This window comes from Bufo gargarizans, chromosome 1, assembly GCF_014858855.1.
Source record: "Bufo gargarizans isolate SCDJY-AF-19 chromosome 1, ASM1485885v1, whole genome shotgun sequence".
Classification (NCBI taxonomy): domain Eukaryota; kingdom Metazoa; phylum Chordata; class Amphibia; order Anura; family Bufonidae; genus Bufo; species Bufo gargarizans.
This window is the reverse complement of record NC_058080.1, coordinates 226,064,737-226,089,004: the sequence shown is the minus strand read 5'-3', so window position 1 is coordinate 226,089,004 and position 24,268 is coordinate 226,064,737. Positions and strand designations below refer to the sequence as shown.

At 43.8% G+C, this 24,268-nt stretch overlaps 1 protein-coding gene across 2 annotated transcripts in view; it reads left to right on the top strand.

Annotated features, from left to right (window-relative positions):
• MCUB (mitochondrial calcium uniporter dominant negative subunit beta) overlaps nucleotides 1-24,268 on the top strand; it is a 72,315-nt gene that overhangs the window by 44,086 nt on the left and 3,961 nt on the right. For both annotated transcript variants that reach the window (XM_044301898.1, XM_044301907.1), the window contains 4 exons: nucleotides 8,255-8,359; nucleotides 10,647-10,807; nucleotides 22,026-22,229; nucleotides 23,024-23,140. In XM_044301898.1, coding sequence (XP_044157833.1) covers nucleotides 8,255-8,359; nucleotides 10,647-10,807; nucleotides 22,026-22,229; nucleotides 23,024-23,140 — 587 coding nt within the window. The remainder of the gene's footprint in view (nucleotides 1-8,254; nucleotides 8,360-10,646; nucleotides 10,808-22,025; nucleotides 22,230-23,023; nucleotides 23,141-24,268) is intronic.

Below are 24,268 nucleotides of genomic sequence, written 5' to 3'. Positions count from 1 at the left end.
AGTAGACTGAAACACGCTTTTGACAAAACGGAGAATAGAGAATATTTTATTACGAAACACTCAGAATTTGCCGAATTTTGCTATCAGGGAATAGGGAGTAAAGTTTCAATCTCACAGATTTATAAAAAGATAAAGAAAGGCTTGGGAGGGGTGATTAGATTTAACAGTGAAAAGAAATGGGCACAAGAGGTGGAACCCTTAATTTTGGACTGGAGAAATATATATAAAAATGTTAAAAGGAGTACAATCTCCAGTGGCTTCCGATTGACGCAGTTTTTTATCCTTCACCGGACCTACATCACCCCAAGGGTTATGAGTAAGATGTATAAAACAGGAGAGGCAAAATGCTGGAAGTGCGGAGAGGAGAGGGCCGATTTTTTTTCCATCTGATCTGGTTTTGCCCGCAGGGCCGGCCTTTGGGGTGTGCGGGCTGTGCGGCCGCACAGGGCGCCATAGCAACAGGGGCGCCGGGCGGCCGACAGCCCGCAATGTAATATGGGCAGGCGAGGCGGCACTTATGTTTTCCCACGGGGGGCCCCCCCCCCTCCTATATTCAGCAGGGGGCGCCCGGCGCCCGTTGCGGTTTAAAAAAAAAAAAGTTGCTTATATAAGTTGGGGGCGGCTGGCGTCGCCCCTCACTCTGCGCCGCCTGAGTGGCTGAGGCTGAGCGCTTGCCGCTCTAAAGAATCCTGCGCCTGTTAATGTAGCGTGGCCGAGCTCCGTTAGGTCCGCGGTACAGGAGCTTTTGTTTCCTGTACCCGGCCGGACTGACAGGAAGTGCTCACTTAGTGTGCACTTCCTGTCAGTCCGGCCGGGTACAGGAAACAAATGCTCCTGTACCGCGGACCTAACAGAGCTCGGCCACGCTACACTAGAGGTGGAGGTGGGACGTGGGAGTAGAAAGAGAGTGACAAGGGGGGAGGGGGGAGGAACGAAAGAGAGTGACATGGGGGGGGGGGGAATAATGAGAGTGGGGGGGGGGGGAGAATAATGAGAGGGGGGGGGGAATAATGAGAGTGGGGGGGGGGGAAATAATGAGAGTGGGGGGGGGGGGAAATAATGAGAGTGGGGGGGGGGGGAAATAATGAGAGTGGGGGGGGGGGAAATAATGAGTGGGGGGGGGGGAAATAATGAGTGGGGGGGGGGGAATAATGAGAGTGGGGGGGGGAATAATGAGAGTGGGGGGGGGGAATAATGAGAGTGGGGGGGGGAATAATGAGAGTGGGGGGGGGGAAATAATGAGAGTGGGGGGGGGAAATAATGAGAGTGGGGGGGGGGAAATAATGAGAGTGACAAGGGAGGGCGGGTGGAATAATGAGAGTGACAAGGGAGAGGGGGGATAATGAGAGTGACAAGGGAAGGGGGGGGGGGGAAAGAGTGACAAGGGAAGGGGGGGGGGAAAGAGTGACAAGAGAGGGAGGGGGGGGGGAGAGAGTGACAATGGAGTCCCCAGAGCCAGACTGCAGCCAGAGTCCAGATCATCTAATTGTCCTGGCGGTAAGTAGACAATGCAATATGTTTATTATTTAATTGTTTAGTTATTAATACTACATTGGAAACGAATTTTCTCAGCTGGACACCGGCCGACACTGCGCATGCGCTGGGAGCCTCACCAGCGGTTAGGGTAGGGAAAAAGCACTGGCCCGTACGTAATTTTTCCCTTCCCTAACCGCTGGTGAGGCTCCCGATGCATGCGCAGTGTCGGCCGGTGTTCAGCTGAGAACATCCATCCGATCCCTGCGCCTGCACATTGGCCCATAGTTTTTCCCTACCCTAACCGCCGGCGAGGCTCCTGGCGCATGCGCACTCTGCTGTGAAATTTCCCTAACCTGTCGTTGTGCGCCTGCGCGGCGCTGCACACCTCCTCACGTCATGTCCGGTGCGACCGGAAGTGACGAGGGTAGGGAAATCTCACGAACTAGGGAAGTATAACATTACACCGGCCTTTGGGGTGTGAGGGCTGGTAACTACTTGGTTGGATAGTCAGCCAGCCTATGCCATGATGCCAGCAACAAGCAGTGTTTTTTTTTTTTTTTTTTTGGGGGGGGGGGGGGGGGGCGCCACAAGGTTATCTCGCACAGGGCGCCTGAACACCTAAGGCCGGCCCTGTTTGCCCGACTATACAGGGGTACTGGACTCAAGTCTTCCAGGACCTCGAGAGAGAGACAAGGAAATCTGCACCTTTTGAGATCAGCATAGCAGTCCTGGGAGACACTAGAAGAATCGGGGTAGACAGAGAAAGCGAAAGGAAATGGGAAAAAGGTCGTCTGCTGGCACGTGTTGTCTTGGCTAGAGGATGGGGAGTGGGCAGCCCGCCAAGTGTGGTAGAATGGAAAAATCTATGTGAAAGGGTGACAAGCTATGAGAAAGCCAGGCAGGTGAAACCAGTGAGCAAATAAGGAGTAAAAAGGGGGAAATACAAGTTTCTGAAAAGAGGTTACTGAAAGGAAAGGCCTTGAGGATACTCCCAAGACAACCAAAAGGGTGGAGGGGAGGGAGGAGGTGAGGGTGGGGTTGGGGATGGGAGGGGGGGGGGGGAAGCTCTTTCTCCTACTGGGTTTTTGTAAAAGTTAAAATGAAGGGGATAAACTGTTATGACACGCTTTTGTAACTTATGATGGTGTATATTTGTACTTTATTTAATGGCTATTTCCTATTTATGTCTTGTTCTAAAGAGAATAAGAAAATGACTGGGTTTATGTAAAAGCAAAAAGGATGGGAAAAAAACTGTTATGACACACTTTTGTAACTTATGACGGTGTATATACCGTATTTATCGGCGTATAACACGCACGGGCGTATAACACGCACCTTCATTTTAGAGGGAAATTTCAGGAAAAATAAATAAATTTCAAATAAAGCCTCTGATCTGCCCCCTCTGGTAACGCAAACCCCCCCCCTCCCTCCCCAGTATTAATCATTGGTGGCAGTGGCCACAGGGTCCCCCTCCTCCCCCCCATCATTGGTGGCAGTGTCAGTTCCTATCGGAGCCCCAGCAGTGTAATGCTGGGGCTCCGATCGCTTACCATGGCAGCCAGGAGTCTCGCTACTGAAGCCCTGGCTGCCATGGTATGTTAGTGAGCAGAGAGCAGCGCATTATACTCACGTGCGCTGTGGCCGCCGGTCGCTCCTTCTCATAGGTCTGTGCGGCGCATTGCTAATGCTGTAAGCATTAGCAATCCGCCGCACAGACAGAAGAAGGAGCGACCGGCGGCCACAGCGCACGTGAGTATAATGCGCTGCTCTCTGCTCACTAACATACCATGGCAGCCAGGGCTTCAGTAGCGTGACTCCTGGCTGCCATGGTAAGCGATCGGAGCCCCAGCATTACACTGCTGGGACTCCGATCGGAACTGTGGGATATGGCCGGCACATTCATTGGTGCGCAGTGGCCACAGTCCCTCCCCTCCTCCTCCTCCTACTCTGTCCTCGTTGGTCTTCAGCGGCAGCCGCTCACAGTGGGGAGGGAGGGACTCCCTCCTCCTCCCTCCGCTGTGCCGGCCGGCTCAGTCCTGCCTCTCTGGCCTCCGGAGGACACGTTTCAGCCCTAATCGGCGTATAACACGCATACATCATTTGCCCCCTATTTTCAGGGGGAAAAAGTGCGTGTTATACGCCGATAAATACGGTATGTACTTTTGTAATGGCTAACCCCTATCTATGTCTTGTTGTAATGAGAAGAAGAAAATTATAAATAAATATAATAAAAAAAAAAAAGATATAGATATCTCTATATATATATATATATAGATATAGATATAGATATAGATATATATCTCTATATCTATAGATAGATAGATCTATCTATATATATCTCTATCTATCTAGAGAGAGATAGATAGATATATATAATGAGAGAGATATATCTATATACAGGTCCTTCAAAAAAAATTAGCATATTGTGATAAAGTTCATTATTTTCTGTAATGTACTGATAAACATTAGACTTTCATATATTTTAGATTCATTACACACAACTAAAGTAGTTCAAGCCTTTTATTGTTTTAATATTGATGATTTTGGCATACAGCTCATCAAAACACAAATTTCCTATCTAAAACAATTAGCATATTTCATCCGACCAATAAAAGAAAAGTGTTTTTAATACAAAAAAAAGTCAACCTTCAAATAATTATGTTCAGTTATGCACTCAATACTTGGTCGGGAATCCTTTTGCAGAAATGACTGCTTCAATGCGGCGTGGCATGGAGGCAATCAGCCTGTGGCACTGCTGAGGTGTTATGGAGGCCCAGGATGCTTCGATAGCGGCCTTAAGCTCATCCAGAGTGTTGGGTCTTGCGTCTCTCAACTTTCTCTTCCCAATATCCCAGAGATTCTCTATGGGGTTCAGGTCAGGAGGGTTGGCAGGCCAATTGAGCACAGTAATACCATGGTCAGTAAACAATTTACCAGTGGTTTTGGCACTGTGAGCAGGTGCCAGGTCGTGTTGAAAAATGAAATCTTCATCTCCATAAAGCTTTTCAGCAGATGGAAGCATGAAGTGCTCCAAAATCTCCTGATAGCTAGCTGCATTGACCCTGCCCTTGATAAAACACAGTGGACCAACACCAGCAGCTAACATGGCACCCCAGACCATCACTGACTGTGGGTACTTGACACTGGACTTCAGGCATTTTGGCATTTCCCTCTCCCCAGTCTTCCTCCAGACTCTGGCACCTTGATTTCCGAATGACATGCAACAGTCCAGTGCTGCTTCTCTGTAGCCCAGGTCAGGCGCTTCTGCCGCTGTTTCTGGTTCAAAAGTGGCTTGACCTGGGGAATGCGGCACCTGTAGCCCATTTCCTGCACACGCCTGTACACGGTGGCTCTGGATGTTTCTACTCCAGACTCAGTCCACTGCTTCCGCAGGTCCCCCAAGGTCTGGAATCGGTCCTTCTCCACAATCTTCCTCAGGGTCCGGTCACCTCTTCTCGTTGTGCAGCGTTTTCTGCCACACTTTTTCCTTCCCACAGACTTCCCATTGAGGTGCCTTGATACAGCACTCTGGGAACAGCCTATTCGTTCAGAAATTTCTTTCTGTGTCTTACCCTCTTGCTTGAGGGTGTCAATGATGGCCTTCTGGACAGCAGTCAGGTCGGCAGTCTTACCCATGATTGCGGTTTTGAGTAATGAACCAGGCTGGGAGTTCTTAAAAGCCTCAGGAATCTTTTGCAGGTGTGTAGAGTTAATTAGTTGATTCAGATGATTAGGTTAATAGCTTGTTTAGAGAACCTTTACATGATATGCTAATTTTTTGGAGATAGGAATTTGTGTTTTCATGAGCTGTATGCCAAAATCATCAAATATTAAAACAATAAAAGGCTTGAACTACTTCAGTTGGTGTGTAATGAATCTAAAATATATGAAAGTCTAATGTTTATCAGTACATTACAGAAAATAATGAACTTTATCACAGTATGCTAATTTTTGGAGAAGGACCTGTATATCTCTGTATATCTATATATGTATATCGCTGTATATCTATATATGTAGATCCTATCGAGGAATCTCAGCGAGCTAGAGCGCTAGCGAGCTAGAGAGCGAGCGAGCAGCGAGAGCGCGAGCGAGCGAAGCGGAGCGAGCGAGGCGAGGAGCGAGAGCGCGAGCGAGCGAGAGCGCGAGCTAGAGAAGCGAGAGCGCGAGCGAGCGAAGCGAGAGCGCGAGCGAGCAGAGCGAAGCGCGAGCGAGCATAGCATATCGCGAGCGAGCGAGAGCGAGAGCGCGAGCTATATCTCTATATCTATATCTATATCTCTATCTATCTATATCTATATCTCTATCTATCTATATCTATATCTCTATCTATCTATATCTATATCTCTATCTATCTATATCTATATCTCTATCTATCTATATCTATATCTCTATCTATCTATATCTCTATCTATCTATATCTATATCTCTATCTATCTATATCTCTATCTATCATCTCTAATAATTATTATTTTTTTGCTGCCTTGGGGACCTGAAATTACAGTTATTAGATTGCTTTTCCCAAACACTAATGTGATATCACTAGCAATGAACATGTTCACCAATCTCATGGTGAGATGCCGTCAGGCACCGTTGGCATCTGAGGAAGAAAGCCGTCTCGCAATTGACCACAGCATCTGAGGAGTTCAATGTCTATGATTGGTGTTATTACCAATCGCAGATATAAGTCCCAAGTGTCTGAAACGGGCACAAAGCGGCTATGGCACCTGCTTCTCTATAAAGGCACGACCTCTGCCATAGATGTACAGAGGATGTCACTTAGGGATTGAACATAACACTTTTGTCTAGAGATGTTACTCTAGTTTTTGTACACTGCGCCTCCATCCTCCTGCAGTGAAATTCCTCCTCTTTTCTGTGTTTCCTTTTGTGGTCTGTGACTCCATTTTAGGTACAGTGCATATAGGGGAGTATGTGGTAGTCTGAGACACCCCTCCTGTCCATGATTGGTCCAAGCTGATGCCCTGATGCTGGGGGGTGTCTCTTACTACCTTGAACTACGCAGTGTAGCTAAGACTACTTTCACACTAGTGTTTTTGCTGATCTGGAAGGGTTTCGCAAAAACGTTTCCGTTACTGATAATACAACCATCTGCATCCGTTATGAACGGATCCGGTTGTATTATCCTTAACATTGCCAAGATGGATCCGTCATGAACTCCATTGAAAGTCAATGGAGGACTGATCCATTTTCTATTGTCAGAGAAAACGGATCTGTCCCCATTGGCTGCGGTTTGCTCTCCGGTATGAGAACGGAACAGAATGCATTTTGGAGCATTCCATTCTGTTCGCTTACATTTGGTCCCCATTGACAATGAATGGGGACAAAACGGAAGCCCCCCCCCCCCCCCCCCGGTATTGAGACCCGAAGACGGATCTCAATACCGGAAAATAATAACGTTAGTGTGAAAGTAAACAGTAGTCATGCGTAATCCAACATCCCCACTGCAGACCATCAGGGTGACATTTTATAATGCTTGCTTTTCTCTTGCCACTAGGTTTCGCCACAGATTACTACTGGGGTACTCTTGTAATGAAAAGGGATTGTTAAAAGCAGTCCACTAAAATATAGCATTTATTTATATGTAGATAAAATAGTAAATCCCAAGCTTATATCTATTAAAGGTAGGTATGATGACCTATATCCGATGCCTGCACTGAGGATACAACATCAGCACAGTAAAATAATACAATTTTAGCAAGGAAACCGTAACCAGCCCATCATCTGCGTTTATGATGGACCGTACAGAGATGCAAAAAATAACTAGCAGTTGTTATTGGACCATCTAGGCTACAGAAAACAGATCTCCTACTCTTGCTTTCTGTAGCCTAGGTGGTCCAATAACAGTGTTTTGATTATACAAAAAAGTATATGGGTACCAAGTAAGTGTACAGACCAAAATCCTGCCTTTGTTATAGCCAAAAATATGGGCAATTAAATGTACACAATTCTTTAGGGACACTCTGGATTACCCTATAATGGGTGTGATTTAACCAGTGTGCCCCCTCCCCTCAACCCCCCCAGTATTAAAACATTGGTGTTGCAGTGCGCACCCCTCCCCACCCCCCAGTATTAAAATAATTGGTGGCAGTGGCCACAGGGTCCCCTCCTAATCAGTGGCAGCTTCTGATGGGAGCCCCAGGTGTGTAATCATGGGGCTCTGATCAGTTACCATGGCACCCAGGACGCTACTGAAGCCCTGGCTGCCATGGTAATCTCCCTGCACTATGCACAGGGCAGCAGGAACAGTGTGAGATCCTATTTACCCTAATAGAGCTCTAGGGATTAAAAGATACCAGGTTCTAGCCCCTAAGGGGGGGAAATGGTTATTAAATAAAAAGTGTAAAAAAATAAGATTTATAAAATCTACTAAATATTAAGTAAGTATACATCACCCCCTTTCCCAATTTTACACATAAAATATATAAACAACAAATAAACATTACATATCAAAAAGTCCAAACTATTAAAAAATGAATGCCGTAACAGAAAAATTAAAAACGTTGATTCGCCCTTTTTTTTTTTATCACTGTTCTATTATGGGCCGAACGTTCCATAAAATGCGGAATGCATGCTGCTTTTTTTTTTTTTTTTTTTTTTTCCCCCCCGCATGTCATCGAGCATCGCAATACTTTTTTATGGTATCGAAACAACCCTATTTGTAATGTGGAGGTTTGCAGTAGACATCTGCAGCATCTGAGCAAGTGGCTTCTGTTCTTAATTTTTATTTTACTTCTATAAATTAACATCCTTCTCCCCATAGATGGAACAAAGTTTTCTTCTTCAACACTGATGAATGTCCTGCTGCAGAATGATTTTCAGCTAGTTATAAACAAATCGGCTCATCACGTCAGCCCCCCTCCCATAGGTAAGTGATGTACTTAATAAACCTGTTGTTGGCTTTTTTGATCCAGCTGACTGGATTGGTCAATAAGGGTGGGTTCACACATATGCTCTTTGAACTCTGGGAGCCTGTTCCAACGGAGGAACAGACTGCCGAAACTCGTTGCATTCGGCATATATGCCGCTTTCGACGGACAAAAAAAATACTACAGGTAGCATTTTTTTTGCCCAGCCAAAAGCCGGCTTATATGCTGGAAAGTGTCCGGATCCCATTACAGTGAATGGGGCTAGGCAGTGCACAGTGGTATCCGGCTGGAGTTCATAGCGCATATGTGAATGTGGCCTAAGGCAGTTGGAAGCTTACACAGAGATGAGGTTTAATTGAAAGATCTGCCCTTGTTCTGGGTTTTTGGCCCAAACCTGGTTTTGACACACAGTCACTGATGGAAATCACTGACCAAACACTGACTGAAGTGAAAAGGCCTAAAGCTGGAGTTAGACGGGGTACTAGAAGCCGATTGTCGGGAAGGAAGCGCTGCTCCTGAGAATCGGCTGCTTGTTAAGTGGAGGTGAAGTGATGCATTTACATGCAGCCATCTTCTCCACAATATGACACCTGTGTTTTATCACACAGACTCCAGCTCAGACTCCTTCATAAATGGCCAATAATTTAGTAATACATTTCCAGTAGTAAAATGGTAACATCAGGCTTTTTCTTACTATCGTGTAAGTAATCAGCTACTTAGATAGAAGATAACTTGAATTGGAATACAATTTCTGAAATTCTTGAAATATGTACAGTACAGACTAAAAGTTTGGACACACCTTCTCATTCAAAGAGTTTTCTTTATTTTCATGACTATGAAAATTGTAGATTCACACTGAAGGCATCAAAACTGAATTAACACATGTGGAATTATATACTTATCAAAAAAGTATGAAACAACTGAAAATGTCATATTCTAGGTTCTTCAAAGTAGCCACCTTTTTGCTTTGATTACTGCTTTGTACACTCTTGGCATTCTCTTGATGAGCTTCAAGAGGTAGTCACCTGAAATGGTTTTCACTTCACAGGTGTGCCCTGTCAGGTTTAATAAGTGGGATTTCTTGCCTTATAAATGGGGTTGGGACCATCAGTTGCGTTGTGGAGAAGTCTTTTGCGGCCCCATTGAAATGAATGGGGCCCAAACAACGGTCGTGTGCATGAGGCCTAATATTGTAAGTAATGTGGGTGCTGCAGAAGCCTTGCAGAGTCAGCTCTGTAACCATACCTACTTTTAGATTTTCTAGCACTAAAGTCAGAGGAGATGGGGATGGCCAGTGGAACGTCTCTGGCTTGAATGGGGCTGTTGCATGCAGGGCACTGTTTAGTGTTGTTTGAGGATGAAAACAGATGTGTTTTTTTTTAATCTCATACAACCTTTTAGTGGTCTAAAGCTAGCCATACCCATAAGTTATGTTTGCTAAACCAGCTATCTAATGTTTGGTAGGGGGAACTTAGATGTCTGGAAAAGAAGGGTCGGGCATGTTGTTCTTCAGCGTGCCTCGAACTTTTGTTTCCAGAAGAGATGAGCCACCACCAGAAAAGTCTGGCAATAACTTATTGTTATATTAGCTTCATCATGGGAAATGAAGAAATTCTTGTAATGTGCAGTACGTGGGTTGGATGCCTGGAAAAAAACATTGGTATTGGAACATATTGGCTGTCACCTTTGAAAGTAACTTTGCTTCCTGTTGTTTGTTCTGCAAAAGTGGCTCCTGCAACAACACAGAAAAAATTCAGTATCTCTGGCTACTGCTGTGCTGCTCCAAGGCGCTTAGTTACAATGCCTGAAACTGTGCTGCCAATGCTCAATAGTGAAGACCAGAGGAGGACGTTCACTACTGGACATGCCTGTAGTCCTCTCAGAACCACTACACAGCATTAAGGGGGTTGTCCGGGAATACGTAGCTTTTCACAGGAGCCAGTGTGTGTTATTTCAAGAGTTTCAGATTTTTTTTTCTTTCCAATTCAAGTTTTATCTTCTAAGTAGCTGATTACTTACACGATGGGAAGAAAAAGCCTGATGTTACCATTTAATACTGGAAATGTATTACTAAATTATTGACCATTTATGAAGGAGTCTGAGCTGGAGTCCGTGTGATAATATACAGGTGTCTGAGTGTGAACTTTGGCTTACCGACTCCACAGCCTTGAAAAAAATTGCAGTACTTGTATATACTTTTATAACGGCTGTTCAGCCTAAATATGCTGTCCTAGATTATCTTGTAACATTGGAAGGAAAAATCTATATCTGTGTATATATTTTCAGTGAATCTGCAGTCTGAGCGCTCTGAACAACTGGACCCAATTAAGTGCATGATTCAAGACCTGCATACTGTTTTCTATTATGACGACTACCTGGTCCAGAAAGAGCAGCAGTTGCTTCAAAGGTTAGAGAACTTGAAGGAAGAGTTGCAGCCGTTAGAGCAGGTTAGTAAATATTTCTAATCTTCTGAGTTCCACAGTGGCCATAGACAAGATTTATGGCATTCCCTATTGTTTACCTGACATTTTTATGTTAAAACAGATTTCATATTTTGATCTCCAATGTTTAATGCCACACTCTACATTTAACCCCTTCAACCCCCCCGAGCCTGTTTTCACCTTCTTGCCCAGGCCATTTTTTGCAAATCTGACGTGTCACTTTATGTGGCGATAACTTTAAAACGCTCCTTTCATACGAGCAAGTTTTCCGTGTGCATGAGCGTTGTTTTTCACGCATCAGTTCTGCATTGCGCGAAAATCGCAGCATGTTCTATATTCTGCATTTTTCACGCAGCCCTGGGTCCATAGAAGAGAATGGGGCTGCGTGAAAAATGCATTGCATCCGCAAGCAAGTGCGGGTGCGATGAGTTTTTCACTGATGGTTGCTAAGAGATGTTGTTTGTAAACCTTCAGTTTTTTATCAAAACGCCTGGCACACGCGTGGAAAAAAGTTAACGCAATCGCAGACAAAACTACTGAACTTGCTTGCAAAATAGAGCGAGTTTCACTGAAAGCACCCTGAACGCATCCGGACCTAATCCGTCACGCTCGTGTGAAAGGGGCCTTATACAGGCCATTCTGAGATTGTTTTCTCGTCACATATCGTACTTCACGAGGAGTAGTAAAAATTAGTTAAAAAACAAACAGATTTTTATTCATAAAAAAATAATTTTTTTTACAAAACCCACTTTTTAAGGACCAGTTCAGGTCTCAAGTCACTTTGTGAGGCTTACATAATAAAAACCACCCAAAAATGACCCAATTTTAGAAACTACACCACTACAAACTTTAACCCTTTAGGTGTTCCAGAAGAATTTATGAAAAATGGAGATGAAATTTCAGAATTTCACTTTTTGGGCAGATTTTACATTTTAATCTATTTTTTGCAGTAGCAAAGCAAGGGTTAACAGCCAAATAAAACTCAATATTACAGAAACACCCCATATGTGGTCGTAAACTGCTGTACGGGCACACGGCAGGGCGCAGAAGGAAAGGAACGCCATATGATTTATGGAAGGCAAATTTAGCTGAGCTGGTTTTTAGATGCCATGTCCCATTTGAAGCCCCCCTGATGCACCCCTACAGTAGAAACTGACCACATTTTGGAAACTACAGGATAAGGTGCCAGTTTTATTGGTACTATTTTGGGGTACATATAATTTTAAATTTCTCTATATTGCGTTTTTTGTGACGCAAGGTAACAAAAAAATGGATGTTTTGGCACCGTTTCAATTTTTTATTTTTACAGCATTTACCTGAGGGAATAGGTCATGTGACCTTTTTTTTATAGCACATATCGGTACGCACATGGCAGTACCTAATATGTCTACTTTTTCTTTAAGTTTTACACAATAATAGCATTTTTGAAACCAAAATAATGATATTTTAGTGTCTCCATAGTCTGAGAGCCATAGCTTTTTTATGACCGATTCTCTATTTTGGGGGGCATACGCCTTTTTGGTCACTTGCTGTTGCAATTTTTGTGATGTAATGTGACAAAAATGGCTTTATTTTATTTTTTACAGTGTTCACCTGAGTGGTTAGGTCATGTAATATTTTTATAGAGCTGGTTGTTACGGACGTGGCGATACCTAATATGATACCTAATTTTTTTTATTTTTTTCACTTTAGCACAATAATAGCAGTTTTGAAGCAAAAAATATCATATTTTAGTGTGTCCATAGTCTGAGAGCCATAGCTTTTTTTTTTTTTTTTTTTTTTTTGGACTGATTCTCTTAGGTAGGTTCTCATTTTTTGCGAGATGAGGTAACTGTCTGATTAGTACTATTTTGGGGGGCATACGCCTTTTTGATCACTTGCTGTTGCAATTTTTGTGATGTAATGTGACATGGCTTTTTTTAACTTGATTTTTTTTTTTTCTTTATATATTTTTTTACTGATTTGATTAAAAAACGCTTATTTTATTTTTAACTTTTTTTTTTTTTCCTCTTTACTTTATGACATTCACTTTTGGGGGTCTGATCCCCTCTGCAATGCATTACAATGCATCTGTATTGTAATGCATTGCCTGTTAGTGTATGACACAAGGCAGCCCAATGCCGTGCACGGCATCGGGAACTGCCTTCTACGGGTGCCGAGGAGATCCAGGCTCAGGCTGGGTCTCCTAGGCCAGTGTGCCTCCAGCTGTTGCAGAACTACAACTCCCAGCATGCCTGGACAGCCTTTGGCTGTGCGGGCATGCTGGGAGTTGTAGTTTTGCAACAGCTGGAGGCACACTGGCCTAGGAGACCCAGCCTGAGCCTGGATCTCCTCGGCACCCGTAGAAGGCAGTTCCCGATGCCGTGCAAGGCATTGGGCAGCCTCTGCACGGCATTGGGCTGCCTTGTGTCGCATCAGGTCCCCGCCACAGCAGCGCGGGGACTCGATGCGATCACTCGCCCGACACAAACCCCTTCGCGGACCACGGCATAGAAGGGGTTAATCCGCCGGCCTGGGCTTTTACAGCGACGCTGGCGGATACAGCAGGGGCCCGGCTACCACAGACGGCCGGGCCCCTGCAGTGATTGCGCGTGCACCGCTCCGTAGCCCACGCAATCACTATGACGTACTATTACGTCAAATTGCGGGAACGCAGTGGTTCCCATGACGTAGTAGTGCGTCATAGGTCGGGAAGGGGTTAAAGAAAATCCTAAAGTCTTGCAATTTTTACACTGAACACTGAGCCTCACAGTAGGTTGACACATCCTGTTCTGTAGCAAGGTAGATCAAACAGGATTTACCATTGACAATAGTTGATGTGCACAGCTCTCCTCCTCCCCATCCCTGCAGAGGCCACAGAACATGCACTTATTCTGGAAGCTGTAAATTACTTTCTATTTAGAGGACAGGAGCTTCTTCTTGGTTCTGTGCAGTACACAGCGTACCAGAAGATAAAACAGAGCTGCCTTCACCCGGTGTCCAAAGGAGTAGCTCATCCTGGCACAGGTACTGTAAAGAAGCACTACTAGGCAGCCAATACAGGTGTTTTACCAGTGAAATGGTCATGTTGATTGGTTGGATCTGTTGCAGTGTTTGCAGCCTTTGTGAACAGTGCTCAGACATTGTGGGAGAGCAAAGAACTGGTTTACTTTACTTGGGACAAAACAGAAACCATTAAGGCCTCATGCACACGGCCGTGTTTTGGGTCCGCATCCGAGCCGCCGTTTTGGCGGCTCGAATGCGGACCCATTCATTTCAATGGAGCCAGAAAAGATGCGGACAGCACTCCATGTGCTGTCTGCATCTGTGGCTCCGTTCCGCTGCCCCGCAAAAAAAATATAACATGTCCTATTCTTGTCCACAAATCGCCGACAAGAATAGGCATTTATATTGCCGGCGCTCGTTCCGTTCCGCAAATTGCGGAAGGCAACACGGGCACCCTCCGTTTTTTGCGGATCCACGGTTTGCGGACCGCAAAAAAACGGCACGGTCGTATGCATGAGGCTTAACAGTAACAAAATTCTCAAGGTGGAGACTACCAGAGATAACCAGACAGAACATACATCGGAATAAACAGTGAACACAGCGCCATCTACTGCTGCAGCAGCATTATGCATAAAGCAATCTTTAGTTTCTTCACATACCGCCTTCACTCACTGCGCCTGTGCCTAATACTAAAATGGACGGCGTGGGATTTGCGGAGCATGGAGGAGACCGAGGATGTCAATCACCTTTACAAGGGCGTGCCAAACGGTGAGAGGGACGGAGCCTCTAGGTGCTGCAGCAACGCCCCACTAGCACCTAGAGGCTCATTTGCGTATCATAAAGGTCATTATTTAGCGAGAACGGCGGCAGGCAGAGAGATATAAGTCATACAGTTATGTTCTGTTGACATTACCACATCGCTAATGTCAGCTACATAACTATTTTTCTGATGACAGAAACCCTTTAACCTTTTACGGACATAGGCCGTACAGGTACTCTGTGTAATACACTAGCAGGCAATGCATTCCAAAAGTGAACATCAGAAATAAAGTAAAGAAAAAAGTGTTTTTAATAAAATTTATTAAGTAATAAAATTAATAAAGAAAAAAAAGCCCCTTTCCCCTTATTTTATAATAAAAATCAGAAAAGAAAAAAAAAACACACATATTAGGTATTGCCGCATCCGTAATCACCAGCTCTGTAAATATATCACATGATCCACCCTGTCCGATAAATACCATAAAAAATAAAAACGGTGTTAAAAAAAAGCCATTTGTCACCTTACATCACAAAAAGTGCAACACCAAGTGATCAAATAGGCGTATGCCTCCCATAATTGTACCAATCTAACCGTCACCTCATCCAGCAAAAAATTTGCCCCTACCCAAGCCAATCGCCCAAAAAATAATAAAACTATGGCTCAGAATATGGAGACACTAAAACATCATTATTATTTTTTGTTTAAAAAATGCTGGTATATGGTAAAACTTAAGTAAATAAAAAAAACATACATATTGGGTATAGCCGCATCTGTAAGAACCTGCTCTATAAAAATCACATGACCTAACCCCTCAGGTGAACACCATAAAAAAGAAAGAAAAAAAAAAGGTGTAAAAGCCATTTTTTGTCACCTTACATCACAAAACGTGTAATAGCAAGCGATCAAAAAGTCATACGCACCCCAAAATAGTGCCAAACAGTCATCTCATCCCGAAAAAAATGAGCCCCTACACAAGACAGTCGCCCAAAGATAAATAAATATGGCTTTCAGAATGTGGAGACTCTAAAGAATCATTTTTTATTTTTTTTTATGCTTTATGTAAAACTGAAACAAATAACCATATTTGATATTGTCGCGTCCGTGACAACCTGTTCTATATAAAAATACCACATGATCTAACCTGTCAGATGAATGTTGTAAATAACAAAAAATAAACAGTGCCAAAACAGCTATTTCTTGTTACCTTGCCTCTCAAAAAGTGTAATATAGAGCAACCAAAAATCATATGTACTCTAAAATAGTACCAACAAAACTGCCACCCTATCCCGTAGTTTACAAAATGGGGTAACTTTTTTGGAGTTTCTACTCTAGGGGTGCATCAGGGGGGCTTCAAATGGGACATGGTGTCAAAAAACCAGTCCAGCAAAATCTGCCTTCCAAGAACCGTATGGCATTCCTTTCCTTCTGCGCCCTGCCGTGCGCCCGTACAGCAGTTTACAACCACATATGGGGTGTTTCTGTAAACTACAGAATCGGGGCCATAAATATTGAGTTTTGTTTGGCTTTTACCGTCTTGTAACTGGAAAAAATTTATTTAAATGGAAAATCTGCCCAAAAAGTGAAATTTTGAAATTGTATCTTTATTTTCCATTAATTCTTGTGGAACATCTAAAGGGTTAACAAAGTTTGTAAAATCAGTTTTGAATACCTTGAGGGGTGTAGTTTGTAAAATGGGGTAATTTTGGGGTGGTTTCTATTATGTAAGCCTCACAAAGTTACTTCAGACCTGAACTGGTCCTGAAAAAGTGGGTTTTAGAAATTTTATGAAAAATATCAAGATTTGCTTCTAAACTTCTAAGCCTTGTAACGTCCCCAAAAAATAAAATTGCATTCCCAAAATGATCCAAACATGAAGTAGACATATGGGGAATGTAAAATAATAACTATTGGAGGTATTATTATCTATTATAAAAAGTAGAGAAATAGAAATTTGCAAATTTTTCAAAATTGTAAAATGTTTTTTTTTTATAAATGTTTTTTTTTTTTTTTTTTTTACTCCGTTTTACCAGTGTCATGAAGTACAATATGGGACTAAAAAACAATCTCCGAATGGCCTGGATAAGTAAAACCATTTTAAAGTTATCACCACATAAAATTTGCCTGGTCCTTTAGGGTGAAATATGGCCATGTCTTTAAGGGGTTAAAGTGGTCATGGTGGATGGGGCCAAATTACAAGTTTTACTATGAGTCCCCATTAGTTACTTGTTATGCCTCTCATACAAGTCACTCCTCCTTATCAACTATTCAGTGCGCCATACTATATTCTGTTGGTCTTTTCCGATATATTTATGGCAATGTGCAGCATTTTATTCTACAAATATTATACTTGTGACTATATCTTGGCACCTCAAGCTTATGCACATTCCCCATACTTCTCAAAGTAAGTAAAAAAAAATATATATATTCTGTACATGACGAGTTTAGGCTAATGTAGCTCCACATACAACGCATTTGGAAAGTCTTTAGACCCTTTCACTTTTTTTGTTAAGTTGTGGGCTTGTGGGTGAAATTTTTATTTATTTTTTTAAGTTTCCCCAGTCAGTTAGCACTTAGTACCCTATAATGAGTGTGAAAACAATGGTAAGAAATTTTTGCTAACTTATTAAAAAGGAAAAACTAAAATCTCGTGTGACCATAGGGGGAGATTTATCAAACTGGTGTAAAGTGGAACTGGCTTAGTTGCCCATTGCAGCCAATAAGATTCCACTTTTCATTTTCCAAAAGAGCTTTGAAAAATGAAAGGTTGAATCTGGTTGCTATGGGCAACTAAGCCAGGTCTACTTTACACCAGTTTGATAAATGACCCCAATAGCATTTAGACCCTTTGCTTAGGGCTGCAACGATTAATCGATGTAATCGATAACTGCATTCGTTGTTGACGAATCCAGTTATCGAATAATCACCGATTCGTTGCTATGCGGGCGGTCACTACATCTTTATTTTACCTTTTACAATGACGCTCCAGTAAGTGACGTTACGCCGCCACCCGCTCTGCCTGTTACTGGAGGGTCATTGTAAAAGGTAAAATAAAGATGCAGTGATTAGTCCGACTGCAGCGGGGCCGGGGCTGTTATGGGGAGGGGGATCGGTCTATGGCACTGCTATGGGGGGGGGTCTGTGTATGGCACTGCTATGGGGAGGGGGGTCGGTGTATGGCACTGCTATGGGGAGGGGGGGGGTCTGTGTATGGCACTTCTATCATGGGGAGGGGGTTCGGTGTATGGCACTGCTATGGGGAGGGGGGGGGGGGGTCTGTGTATGGCACTGCTATCATGGGGAGGGGGATCTGTGCACTGTTATGCCCATAACAGTGCACATATCCCCCTCTCCATAACAGCGCCGTCCACAGATCCCCCTCTCCATAACAGCGCCGTCCACAGATCCCCCTCTCCATAACAGCGCCGTCCACAGACCCCCTCTCCATAACAGCGCCGTCCACAGACCCCCTCTCCATAACAGCGCCGTCCACAGACCCCCCTCTCCATAACAGCGCCGTCCACAGACCCCCCTCTCCATAACAGCGCCGTCCACAGACCCCCCTCTCCATAACAGCGCCGCCCACAGATCCCCCTCTCCATAACAGCGCCGCCCACAGATCCCCCTCTCCATAACAGCGCCGCCCACAGATCCCCCTCTCCATAACAGCGCCGCCCACAGATCCCCCTCTCCATAACAGCGCCGCCCACAGATCCCCCTCTCCATAACAGCGCCGTCCACAGATCCCCCTCTCCATAACAGCGCCGTCCACAGATCCCCCTCTCCATAACAGCGCCGTCCACAGATCCCCCTCTCCATAACAGCGCCGTCCACAGATCCCCCTCTCCATAACAGCGCCGTCCACAGATCCCCCTCTCCATAACAGCGCCGTCCACAGATCCCCCTCTCCATAACAGCGCCGTCCACAGATCCCCCTCTCCATAACAGCGCCGTCCACAGATCCCCCTCTCCATAACAGCGCCACCCACAGATCCCCCCCATAATAGTGTCGTCCACAATTTGTTTTAATATGGCCTTTGAACATAATTTTTCAAGTAAAATCATATAAACCTCTTTGTTTTGTAATTTTGTCGTTTTTCCCGATTAATCGTAGAAATTAATCGGCAACTAATCTATTATTCAAATAATCGTTAGCTGCAGCCCCTTTGCTATGACATTTTCAGCAAATCTATCTCTGGGGGCCTTCGATTTCTCTTGGACCTCTTTTCAGATATTTCTACACATTGATTGAAGTTCACCTGTGATAAATTCAGTTGATTGGACATGATTTGGAAAGACATGCACATGCATGGTCTCACAGCTGACAATTCAATATCGGAGCAAATCCATAGATTTGGAGAAGGGTGCAAAAGAATTTTGCTGCACTGAAAGTCCCAAAGCGCACATTGGCCGCCATATTTCTTAAGTAATCATGAAGGGCCTTGGGAAGAGTGGTGACCAAGTCACTCTGGCTCAGCTCCAAAGATCATTTGGGCAGATGGCAGAAATTTCAAGACGGTCAACCATCACTGCAGGACTCCACATGTCTCGAGTTTATGGCAGAGTGGGCAGAAAGAAGCCTCTTCTCAGTAGAAGAGCTTGTTGAGATGGCTGAATGCTGTCCGCAAAAATGCAGATCTGATTTTGTTTGTTTGTTTGTTTGTTTGTTTGTTTTTTTGTTTTTTTTTTTTGGCGGACAGTTCAGCATGTCCGCAAAAAAAATTAAAAAAATTATTGCATTCCAATTTTTTTGCTGACCCATAGACTTCAATAGGGCCATGTCCTGATTTTCACTGACAAGTATAGGACATGTTTAATTTATTTTGCTGAGCCATGGAATGGAAGAAAAGAGCCCCATAGAGGTGAATAGGGCAACATCTAATCCGCAAAATAACGGATCCGCATTTTTTTGGACATCATACGGCCGTCTGAATGAACCCAAAGACACAAAGTCCTCGTGGAGTTTGCAACCAAAAAAAAAAAAAAAAACCCTAAAGAACTCTGACTGTGAGAGAAGCAAGATTCTCTGGTTTGATGAAACCAAGATTTAGCTTCAATACTAAAGGTCCCTTTACATGGGACAATATAGCAGGCGATTGTCGGGAACATGCAGCAATCTCTTTCACAGTATGGAGAGGAGTGATCGATAATGCCATCGCTCGCCCTCATACATAATCATTGTTTGCCAGCAGCAGAGGCTGTTTAGATGGCACGATCTGCTGATGGCAAACAACGATTTAGGTGCCAGCATGAACAAGCATATTAGGCTACTTTCACACTAGCGTTTTGGCTTTCCCTTTTGTGAGATCCGTTCAGGGCTCTCGCAAGCGGTCCAAAACTGATCAGTTTTGCCCTAATGCATTATGACACCATCTGGCATAATAGAAAATGGATCCGTCCCCATTGACTTTAATGGTGTTCAAAACTGATCCGTCATGGCTATAGAAGACATAATACAACCGGATCCGTTTATGATGGATGCATGCGATTATATTATTGTAACAGAAGCGTTTTTGCTGTTCCGCAAAAAATGCTAGTGTAAAAGTAACCTTACCCAGCTTATTCATCAAGTAATTGGCGGCAACTTTACACTGCCAGATAATCGCTAACAAGTGTTCCTATGAACGCTCGTCTGTGATTATCTGGATGATTCTCGGCCTGTGTAAAGATGCCTTTAAAGGGGTTGTCTCACTTCAATAAGTGCCATTTATCATGTAGAGGAAGTTAATACAATCCGATTACTATTGTATTGTGATTATCCATATTGCCTCTTTTGCTTGATTAAGTTTTCCATCACATTATACACTGTTCGTTTCCAGGGTTATAACCACCCTGCAATCCAGCAGTGGCGGTCGTGCTTGCACACTATAGGAAGAAGTGCTGGCCTCTTTGGTGGCCGGGACTGTGGCAATATGGATAGTGCTTTTTCCTATAATGTGCAAGCATGACCACCGCTGCTGGATTGCAGGGTGGTTGTAAACAGCAGTGTATAATGTGATGGAAGCAATATGGAAAATAATACATTAGTACAGTAAGTGCCTTGTATTAACTTCCTCTACATAATAAATGCTATTTGCTGAAGTGACACAACCCATTTTAAGTACGGAGTAAACCAGTCACTGCTCATTACCATCACTGTGGGTGGGATATGCAGGTCTGTCACTGCGTCTCGCCAGGATTTACTCTGCTTTTATTCAGAAATCATGCTCTAAATCATATAAACCTATACATCCTAGAGCTCGGCTTTTCTACCCCTTTCATATCCTGCACTCAAATAAGGCAACTGTCACGGCGGGGAGCGGGGGAAACCCCCCACCGTGCGGTGTCAAAGGGAAAAGGGGATCAGCCAGGCCAAAAGAGTAATAAGGGAGCAGGTCACCTCCTACAACATCCCTAAATCCTCTCCCTAACTCACCATATGAGCGGACCCCGATGATGGGACGGCTCATACCCTGGATACCCAATATCCTGAGTTGCCCTGGAAATCCCTCACTTAGGAGCAGAGGAGTGACGACCTGTTCATCCCAGTCATTGAGGAACGAGTCTCTATCTGAGGCCAGGCTGCAAGGAGAGGGGAGCACATACAGCATATGGAGATGGCAGGTAAGCGAAACCCATAACACACTTACCTGCCACAGACACACTGACTGGAACCCGTGCACAAGTGCTGGTATCCACACCAACATTAGAGGACATGGCACAAACCACACAGGGACCCAGGACACCTATAGCTGCAATGAACATAAGACAGGAATGTCTAGCCAAACATGCTGGACACCAAACACCACCAGACATGAAACACCAAACTAAACATACCAACACCCTGAGCATAACCCACTCCATACAAATAGGGACAGGAAGGGAAGGAGACACCGGGATGGCATAGAACATCTATGACCACAAGGGTGGCCTTCACTTGACAGGTGGAACAAGCCAGGAACCGTGAACCACCAGCATACACCAAGGCTGGAGGTACCCAGAGCTTCAGGCATCCAGCAGAGGATAAATAGCCCAAGCAGCCACACCCACATAAACCCAGTGTTCACAAAACTCTAGGAAGGGAGTTAACCCTTCCAACACCAGGCAAGGGAAGGAAGCCACTTAAAGGGGAAGTGCACACACAAGCAAACTAAGCCACACATTACCACCGGCAACACCATGCGTGGCAACCATGTCACGGCAATTACCCAGAAGGCCGAGACACTGCCACTGCATGCTCACAGCAACACGTTGCCCCGGGCAACCGCAAGTGTGGCAACAGTGTCACAGCATACACCATAGGCCGTGACAGCAACAGAAAGCCTCTGACGGGTTCTCTTTAAGAATCCAGCAGTAATATTTACCAGGTCCTTTTTGTGTTGTGGACATTTAAAAAGAATAAAGCAACCTAATCTTATCAAGCCCACAGACCTTTGAACATGGATATACACATATAAAGTATGATTTGTTGTCAACAGTTTGTTTTTATTAACTTTCTTTTAGATGAAGAAGAACCTAATGACTCTAGCAGAGGCCAGAACTACCCATCTCAAGTGGGTTGGGTTAGCACTTCTTTCTACACAGGGTGGAGCTCTGGCTTGGTTGACCTGGTGGGTCTATTCTTGGGATATCATGGAACCTGTTACGTACTTCATAACATATGGAAGTGCTATTGCTTTCTATGCCTACTTCCTTCTGACCAAATTGGTGAGTTTGTTTTATTTAAAGGGGTTGTCTCACTTCAGCAAATGGCCTTTATCATGTAGAGAAAGTTAATACCAGAGACTTACTAATGTATTTTTATTATCCATATTGCCTCCCAATTCATGGAATAGCCTTAGACCAGTAGATATCCTACTTATCTCTAGTGCCATATGGAAAATTACTAAGCTTTTCAGTATTGCATTATTGCTTGCATGGCAGATGTATACACATTTTAGTAATGAGTGTGCCACAAGTTCATATCCATTTAACTTTGTATGTAACATATTTGGTGACTATTAAAGCCTAACTGGAACCTATTAATTTCCAAATTCCCTTCCAATACACTACACATTCAAAAACAGTGTTATACCCCCGTTCGATTGACATGGAAAATCAAGAAATCAGAATTTGCAGGTCAATTCTGATGATGATGATTTATATGGATCTATGGACCAAAGTAGTAAAGTTAAGTCTTGTATTGGTTACTATGCATTACAGCACTAAACTGGTACCCATTTGGTGCCACAATGTCTAGTAACCAATAAAGGGTATAACTTTACTACTTTGGTTTATGCATTTGTTTCCATCACCAGAAATGCCCGGCAAGTTTTGATTTCCTGTTTTACCTAGAAAAGCAAAAACATTAAAAGGAAAAAGAAACCCTGCACATGCCGTCAGTATATGTTTAGTATAAATATAAGGAAATGTGGAAACCTGTGTGGCTTCCAGAATATTGAACAATTGGTGTTTTGGACGCTGGGTGATTCTTTCAGTTAGTAATACTGTCTTTATTGCAGGAATATCTTTATCCAGAAGTCAGCGACCGTCAGTTCCTACATATCTTCTACAGAAAAGCCAAAGTGAAGAAATTGGATATTGAGAAGTACAACAGGTTGAAAAATGAGTTTGCAAAGGTTTGTAATATCTTTTTTGTATTTTTCCAATATTCTATAGAATAATTTCTGCACCATAAATATTTCACTGGAGCTTCAGTGTCTGGATTTGTTTGGTATCCTGTCAGATGCATGATAGTGGGGTCAACCAATAAACTCCCTGCTCGCTTGTGGTTACATTGGTTGGTTGTTCTTTTTCTTCCTCAAGTTCTAGATGCTATTGGCTTTAGCTAGTAAAGGGATATATTAAGATTCCTATTTAAAGAGATTGTCACCTCTTTTTAGCCCATAGAGATGTGGACATGCAAGGCTAGATCGCCGCTAGCATGTCTGCAATATAACTGTCCCATATCTCTGAATGATTGAGTGTAATTTTTTTTTATATATATATATCTATATCTGTGTAAATCAGCCTGGTAAGGAGCCCAAGGGGCTGCACTAACCGTTCTGGAGCCCAGCACCGCCTGTATCCAGGAATCTCCTTGCTCATAAAGTCAGATCGCCGTAATCTTGCGATACACGAGCTTGCGCATGCGCAGTGCCGGCATAGTGTTCCTTCCCTGTGCTGGCATCACCCTTTGCTATCCATGAATAGAAGGGATTGGAAACAGCTGAAAGCGCTCATTTGGCTGTTTCCATCAATGCAATTCACAGTGAAATACAGGGGCGGAATGGGAACTTAAAGTGGCCCTGGGAAAATAAAGTAGTTGGGTCCAAATTGATGAAAGGCAGGGCCACAAATACCATAATGTGGCACATTTATACCACCCCAAAAGAGCCAAATACCACAGTCCATCACAAAATACTGCCAGCAACACAAAATACATCCCCAAAAACTTCCAATGGCCGGCTGTGAGGAGGGCCCAGGCGGCCCTCTGGACATCGGCCTACCGGAAAACTTCCCTATAAGGTCTATGGCCAATCCACCCCTGGTGAAATAAAGCCGTAAAAACAAACAAATGAGCGCATTTGTTTCCAACAATCATTTGTTTTTATAGTTACGGACATCTCCCAGAGGTTAAACTTCCACCTAATTGGGCTTGCTGCACTTAGTGGGTTGTGAAGAAGTGAAAGGTGTTTTCCGACCCATAAATCAAAATGAATTCATGTGCTTAACATATAGAAAATTCTGAAGGGTTCACATAACTT